At 40.4% G+C, this 8373-nt stretch overlaps 1 protein-coding gene across 1 annotated transcript; it reads right to left on the bottom strand.

Moving 5' to 3' along the window:
• Nucleotides 1-430: 430 nt before the first annotated feature.
• MYF6 (myogenic factor 6) lies at nucleotides 431-3369 on the bottom strand. The gene is made up of 3 exons (XM_003811661.4): nucleotides 1689-3369; nucleotides 1313-1403; nucleotides 431-1084 (listed from the first exon to the last, which is right to left on the bottom strand). The coding sequence occupies exons 1-3, from the start codon at nucleotides 2205-2207 to the stop codon at nucleotides 966-968; spliced, it is 729 nt and encodes a 242-aa protein (XP_003811709.1). The 5' UTR covers nucleotides 2208-3369; the 3' UTR covers nucleotides 431-965.
• Nucleotides 3370-8373: the final 5004 nt, after the last annotated feature.

Here is an 8373-nt window from a genome sequence, read left to right as displayed (position 1 = left end):
GCGGCCTGGGAAGGCTAAGAGGGAAGGCCGTTTGGGGGTAAATCCGCTGAAGATCTTTTTGGGAAATGAGCTCAGTTTTGGTGTGGTAATTTCTTGCAACCATATTTTCCTAGATTGAAAATTCCATTGTTAACTTTGGGTAAGTAAATCTCACCCAGATCTCCAGGTATAGGAGTGTAAAACCAGACGGAAAAAGATGCTGATAAAAGGAAAAATGACATTTTTCTTCTGGGCACTATTCACTTCCAATGACAAGTGTGAGGTCTACGAGAGAGAGAACAGTATCCAGTTTAATTCAGACTAAGGAAAGCCAAATTTCCTTTCAATTGGCATGTAAGGAAACACCCAAATAAATGGGCTTGTGTGGTGTCTAAATTAAAATATGGCTCCTCTTTATTTTTGTACACATGCCTCCAAACATATTTTTCCAGTTCCATCAAATTAGGACCAACTTTGTTCATATAGAAACTTCTTTTTAATATTACAATACCAGGATCCTCGCACATTTTATATACATCATTCCACATTTAAAATATATTTTAGGTTTACATAAAAAAAGAAAGTGCTAAACTATTTACAAAAATACATTAAATACCCCTAACTTTAAATGCAACTTTCCCACTTTAGACAGGAATGAACTTCTTTTGAACATGGCACAAAAGGATCACCGTAATAAAAGTTAATATAGTATAAAACCAACCAAAACAAAATGAGGCTAGACCTAAGCCACTCGCAGTTCCAAAAAAATAAAAGCCCAAAGCCGAAAGGCTTTTTCATTTGAGCGTGCACAACAGTTTTCGCAATTTTCGCAAAGTTTCTTTGTGAATGTGTCTCCTTCCCTTTCACCAACTTTTCGGTCTGGGTTCCTAAATGTTAATGTAATGTGACCTAATCTAAAGGATTAGGCCAGGAAGGGTCGGTGGGATCTTCCTGCTGCGTGGAGAAGGTCTCAAGCGCAGGCTCAGTTACTTCTCCACCACTTCCTCCACGCAGGGGAGTTTGCGTTCCTCCGAGGAAATACTGTCCACGATGGAAGAAAGGCATCGAAGGCTACTCGAGGCTGACGAATCAATACTTGCTCCTCCTGAGCGAAAAAACAAACACACAAACATAGCACCCAAAGAAGGAACACGAAGCAGCTCCGCGCCCCGCGCGAGGCCGCTTTGGCAGCGAGGAAAGGCCTGGTCCCGGCGCGCAAAGAGCGCCCTTTTCGCAGGGCGCGTCCCTGCTCTTGCTTCGAGCCCTCTCGGCCCAAGCATCCTATCCACCTCCCGGATTTTCTCTGGTGCGGCCCAGAGCCCTTTTACTTTACCTTCCTTAGCCGTTATCACGAGCCCCCTGGAATGATCGGAAACACTTGGCCACTGGGAGCTGCAGGTGCGCAGGAAATCCGCACCCTCAAGCTGGAGGGAAAACCAAGGCAGCGGCAGATTAGGAAAGAAACATCGGTTCCGGGGTTGGGGTGGGGTGGGGGGCGGCTTTCCTGCTTCCTCGGGCCGGGTACGCATTTCCTGCCTATTGCAAGCACCCGGTCTTCTTGGGTCACTGGGGGTTCATTAGAGACGGAGCGGGAGGGGCGGGCGAGAAAGGGGGAAGGGAAAAAAGACCAAGCAGCTGGAGGTTAAGGCCCCGCGGAAGGCGTTTAATCAGCCTTTGCATTTCCCTGCCCCGGCAGCATCTAGGCTTACATTTTCTTGTTTGGGTCTGTAGCTGAAGGGGTCCACCCCCAGCTCCTGCATCTTCTCCTGCTGATCCAGCCGGTGCAGCAGGTCCTGCAGCCGCTCAATATAGCTGATGGCGCTCCGCAGAATCTCCACCTTGGGCAGCCTCTGGTTGGGGTTGGCCACAGTTCGCCGCTTCAGTGCCTCGAAGGCCTCGTTGATTTTCTTTAGCCTCCTCCTTTCGCGCAGGGTGGCGGCTTTTCGCCGGTCAGTGGGGGCAGATTTTCTCTTGCAGGTCTTGCAAGCCCAGATCAGACACTGGCCGGGGCAGTGTGGAGGCTGCAGGCCCGGGGGCGCCAGGACATGTTCCTCTCCGCTGCTGTCGCTCCCCGCTTCCGGGGGCATTTGGTCCTGGCAGGGGGACAAGGTACCATCACTCCCTGGATACAAAGGAGAGCCTTCTGCCACTTCTAATGGCTGCAGAGTAACATTTTCCCCATCCAAGTAGAAGAAATAGGAGCCAGTTTCAAAAAGGTCCATCATCATGTTCTCCTCCTTGGCCTCTGACTCGATCTGAACTGGGTAATGGACTCAAAAACCCAGAGGAACCACCCAGATGGCATTTACTTAGTGCAGTGACATAAGTCGACCCAGCTTTATATATAGTAGCTCCTGAAACTCAATCCAACTTTTAGCTGTCATGGAGCATCAGTCTCCCAATGTGATTGCAGCTAGTGCTCTCTAGAACATCTAGTTTGAAAGAAAACTGAGAAGTGTCACCTCCCAGAGTGTTGTGACAATCTATGTGCAGACCAGGTTACACAGAGAGAATCACATAACTTAAACAAAGCATTGAACCCTTCCATTTTGGGCAGTTTAGATACTAACCTGCTTACAGGACAACTTCAAAACAACTGGGGATTAACATTGCCCTATTCCCCTCCCCCTGCGCTCATCTGAATTCTAAGTATAGACCCATGATGAAAGATTTCAAAGGCAATAGCCATTGCTCCAAAATAGCCGGGTTAATATTTGCAGAGTGGTTCAGCTCCTTTCTGTCTCCTGCCTCTCAAAAAGATGCTATTCCTGTGATTAAAACCATTACAGTGCTTCAAAGGTTATACATGACTTTCAGGCTTCAACCTCAATAGAAGCAGGTAAATCTCTTTCCTCTCTTTTACTAAGGCTGCAAGATGATTTGGGAAATGGAGGGGGTTGCTGAAGGGTGCTCACATCCCATGATACTGGATGAAATGATTCTCTGGGTCCTTCCATAGAGACCGTCCTTGACTATCTTTTTTTTTTTTTTTTCCTTTGGGGAGAGGGGCAACCAGGATCTGAATTCTGTACCCTTCCATTTGTGGAGCAGTATTACATATGAGGTAGGGAGTGGGATAGAGGATGGGGTTACAATACATGTAGTAACTCCTCCTTAAAAATAGTTTTAGTGAAAACAAGACTCACACCACAGCTACTTGATATTTCAGCATTTACTTGTGGCCCCCTCCAAGGTGCCTCTCTTATGATTCCAGTTCTGCACACTGTGTGCTCACCACTTTTTCTTTTGCATTCTCACTATCCATTGACTCCAAATAAGTTGTTTGATAGGATTTAAGTGAGAAAGGTTAGCAACCAAGGCACGAGCAAGGAAACAGCATTTTTTAAATTGCAGCTTGCCCATGGTCCACAAGACACATGTATTGTTCTTCGGGAGACAGTACAATATGAAGGTCAAGTGCGGGGGCCCTAGATTCCAAAGAACTGTCAAGTCCTAGCAAGGTTAATTTCTATGTATATATCCATGGGTAAGTACTAGATCTTGATGTCTTCAAGATGATAGTGGTTTCCTTACAGTTTTAGTGAGGATTCAATCAAATGATACCATGCATGTGAAACACATAGCACATAGCTGCTTGATGAACAGTAGTTATCATTTGTAGTATAAAGCCATTTTAGGGCAAAGACTCATTCCTATGAATGAAATAAAGCATAGCTGTTGGAGAGGTTTTTCTTTTTCTTCCCTCCCTCTGTTTTGTTGTTCTTTCCCTTCCTTTCACCTTTCCTCCTAGAGCTCTAGAAAGACTTCCTAGCTGTAACTGGCCTTTGGGATGACAGTCGACCTTGGTTTTGGTCTTTATAGTCAGTGCCTCAAAAACTATGTGAAAACATAAAATCTTATTGCTCTACCCCAAGCAGTAATGATTATAAGCTGTGTTCTTTATGACTTTATTTTAAAAAATGAGTAGAGTGAAGATAATGCAGGAAATCAACTGTCAGATAATTTAGAAATTAGCTAATCAAGTGGCCTATTCTAGAAGATGATTCTTCACGGTTTCTATTGAGCCACAGACTGGATGTTAAGCTTTGATATTTTTGGCTGTTTTTACTCCTTATCAAGTTTAATACTATTCTTAGATTTTTGGAATGGTAAGAAGCAGAGAGAAGAGTTACAAGAGGCCAATACTTCTTCTGTGACTTTTTTTTTCTATTTTCGCCAGTTTCTTGGTTGCTCAAGTCAGCAATTAAAACTGCAGATTGAAAGTTTCAGCAACTCAGGGTATAATCTAACATCTATTATAGAAAATTAGCTTGTGCTCTTAACCACACTTTATGTTGTCTCTTGTAAATGTGAAGACAATTTGAAAAGTTAACTAAGATTATTGTGATAAAAATCATTAAGAACATTAAGATAAAAATGACTAATTTTTTTATTCAGCATTTATTGGGTACCTACTAAGTGCCAGATAGTGTCCTAGGTGCTAAGGATAAAGCATTAAAAAAAATATCTCTTCTCATGGAGTCTGAATCTAAAGAGGTGAGTTAAATTAACAGACCAAATGGGAGAAATAGTCTTGGAATTGGGATGGGGAAGGCCTAGATTATAGTCTTTTGGGGCCTGTGAGGATTTAATGAACCCTACTATCTCAAATTCTCAGATGTTTAATCCATAACATTGGCATAATGACAAAAGATGTCCATATTTACAGGATGTTATAAAAATTAAACTTTTAAAAACATGAAACCCACCTCAAAAATGTAGCATCCTCTCTAAAAGTACTTTTATTATTGGAATTAGTATGTTCAGAGAAAAATAAGGGAGAAAAATATCACTACTAAGCAATTTTGAAGCCTGGGTGAAGAAATACATTTAAGGTGTTACCATTCTTAGACTTGCCACTGATTTTAAGAGGTATCAGATAGATGTTAGAGAGCCTTCACATCATGAACCCGCTAAAAAATATGGAAGTTCGCCTTTTCCTTTTTCTGTTTCTTTCATTCAAGTGTCACCACTGGAGAAAGAGCCAGTTTAGAAATGTAGAAAGAGAATTATTTTTTTAAAAAAGTACATAAAGCTTTGGGGTGCAGATCAGGAGCAACTTCTTAGGCAAGGGTGGCTTTTATTGGTATAAAGTCAACTTTCACCTATTGAATTCTTCCTTATTAAATTATGAATCCCCTTTTCCAACACGCTCTAGACCTCAGACCAGTAAAATTAGTGGGAGTGTTTACCTTGGTTTAAACAGATTTTTCCCCTTTTTTGTGGTTGTTTTGGGAGTTGAGGGCAGGAGGTGGGAGGAGAAAACAAGGAAATGTCAGCTTGGGAAATAATCACCCTTTATTAGATTAGGTCAATGGGAAAATACGCACTGATGCCAAACTTCTAACTAGTGAACTCTTGGAACTCAAACTGTTTACAAAATATGAGATGCCTGTAATTGCAATTATATCACTTCTCAGTAGAACTTGGAGACACAGACCTTGACAAGTGGTCAAATCAGTTTTACATAAACTGCAATCCTTCAAGCTTTAAATAGTCCAAATATTGTTTTAATTATGGAAAAAGTAAATGATAATAGGGGAATAATAATATTATCATTAATAAAATCACTCCAAGGGGACTAGACTTCATTCATCATAAAATCTGAAACTAGATTAGTGACAGGATGGGAAGTTTTCCTGTAGTTTACCACCCTGTTGTTCTTACTTCATGCTTATTCATTTGCAAATGATTTTTTTTCCCCCAAAAAAAGCCTGAGTGCCTCCCAATTCTTTTCTGTGGGAAGAAGTGGGAAGGAAAGTATTATGGCTAGCTCACATCAGTGGATTTTAGCTATGAGCCTTTGGAAAGCTTGCATATATGGTAGAAAGAGAAGAGACCTTTGGGGAAAGACAGAATCTGTGTTCTAGCCATTCTTAAGTATGTGTTTCTAGCCACAGTTTTATTAGAGATCAAAAAGCATATACATTACACATATCATAGGCTTTCTTTTCACACTAAATTAAATAATACATTTTGAGCCCATGGTATGAAATATGCACTCAGCAAATATTAATTCTCCTACTCAATTTGTAAGGCCTCTGATGGAAAGAATCATAGTGAATTCACTGAAAAACCTAGATTTGGTGAGAAAGATCTTTCTGAAAAATTTGGGGATTTGTGTTAATCAAAGTGAAAATATTGAAACTAGTCGCTCTAGTAGCAGAGCTTAATGTATTTATACCCTCATTAAATTTCCAGTTTACTGGGGAACAAGATACTAACTAAAAGTCACACAAATGAATAACCGAATTAGGAACTTTGAAAGAAAGGAATGTAGTTCTCTAAGAGTGTGTAACAGTAAAGTCACTCCTGAACAGGAAGCTTGAGAAAAGGATGGTTTGGGAACAGAAGTTCCTGAGGTATTGTGGTGGCATTTCTAGGGAACAAAGTTCAAGCTTTTTGAAAAGCCTTTGGAAAGTAACAGGATGATGGTGACAGTCAGAAGAAGCTCAAGGAAGAAATAGACACAGATGACTGTCAGAGACTAGGGAAGAGATTTGTGTGGGTGATAGCTGGGGGATTTGGCTACATAGTCAGATTCAAAGAAAGCAGTTTCAGCCACAGCTGATAAAGCAGAACTGAGGGCCGGATAGATGATGATTATACTCTTTCAACTATGAAAAATAGAAGAAAGAAAAGGGTATAGAAGAAAGGAGAGAAGAGAGAGAGGAGAGAAACAGAGTGAACAGAACGCAGGCTAGCCCTCAGGACGAAGGGTCACCCAGCAAGGGCAGAGAGTAGCCATAAAGAATAGAAGGTAAAGGAGGAGCCTGCTGACTGAAAGGCAAAACTCAGAAGAGGCAGATTAGTGCTTTCAATTTGTGGCAGCTAAATGAGTAACATGAGCTCCTGCACCTGTAATTTACCTAATCGGCAGACAGTTTGTGCCCAGAGATTCCCAAACGCTGTGGTAAAAATAGTTTTGCACTTAGACCTACAGAACATCTGAGTCACTTCAGAGAACCTGGGGGAGGGGCATAAACCAAGCAGAGGAAAAGGAAAGATATTAAAGGCGAATCTTCTGCAATCTCCAGTAAGTGGCAGTGAGAAGTTATGCGTAGAAATGGGGCTGGACCTAGATTAGGAAGGGCTTCGGTTTCCAGGCCCACCATGGAGCACCCTTTTAAAAGCAGCACCAAGGAAATGAGTCTAGAACAAGCGAAGGGGGAACCAACGAGGCTGCTCTTCAGATAATTCAAGAAACACATTTTTGCTCTTTGCTCTCACTCCTGATTCCAAAAACCTGTATTCAGTTATGTACTAGCTGCAAAACGACACTTAAGAAGGCTGCTATTCATTTCTTAATTCTCAGGCATAATTTCCAGGGAAGGTGACAATGAATGCTTTTCTCCCTGAGAAACACATATTCCTCAGTGCAAAACATGAAGCCTTCTTCATAATTCTGCACCTCCGTCCCCCTGCTTTTATTCAGATTTCTGAATTTAAGATTAAAATTTGGAAACCATTAGAATTTTTTCCAGGTTAAGTATTCTTTCCTGGTGAGGGGCCAACTGGCATAGGTTTGCTTAGGACTGAGCAGGTACCCAGGAGGCCAGATTTTCAGTGCTAAAACTGGGGAAATCCTGGTCAAGTCAGAATGAGTTTGTCATTCTATTTCCCAGAAAAAGCCCATAGAAACTGACATACATCTATTCATAAATAAGAACAATGTACAGAGTGCAGGATATATAAAGTATAGATTTTTTATTTAAAAAATTACTGTGATTATAAATATGGGTTTTGATATTAGACAAAGTTCTAGGCCCAGCTCTACTACTTGCTAATCATTTGACATCGGACATGTTTGATAATTTTTCTAAGCTTTAATTAACTAGTCTATAAAATAGAAATAACATTACTTTATAATATTGTTTTAAAGGTTAAATAATGTCAATAAAATCCAATATACGGTATCTAGCACATAAACAACATTCAATACAAATTATTTCAGCTATGATTGAAGGAAAAAAAAATCATCCATTCCTTGTCGCTTCAATAAGTCAAACCCTACTTTTTTGTTTTCTATATGAACAAAATTTTACATAATGTCATATGATAGAATGCAAATTTTGTTACTTTTTATTTAAATATAAGTACAATATATTATGTATATATTGCCTTTTTCAAAGAAAGTATTATATAAACATTTTATGATGCTAATACAACTAATATTTTAAATGTTCAAAATCCAAAATATATGGAATGATTTTCCTATGATGTTTAATTCTTTTAAAAATGCAATGAATCATGATATTCAGATGACCCCAATTACAGTGGTGCTTGGTGTTACTAGCTTGCTAAGATAAACAAATGTCTCTAGTATAGTATGGTTAGCCAAGTATTTTGTTACTGCCCTCCAACTGGCTGGTTATGACATATTGCCCAAAATGT

Source organism: Pan paniscus, chromosome 10 (assembly GCF_029289425.2).
Source record: "Pan paniscus chromosome 10, NHGRI_mPanPan1-v2.0_pri, whole genome shotgun sequence".
Lineage (NCBI taxonomy): Eukaryota > Metazoa > Chordata > Mammalia > Primates > Hominidae > Pan > Pan paniscus.
This window is presented reverse-complemented; position numbering and strand designations above follow the sequence as displayed.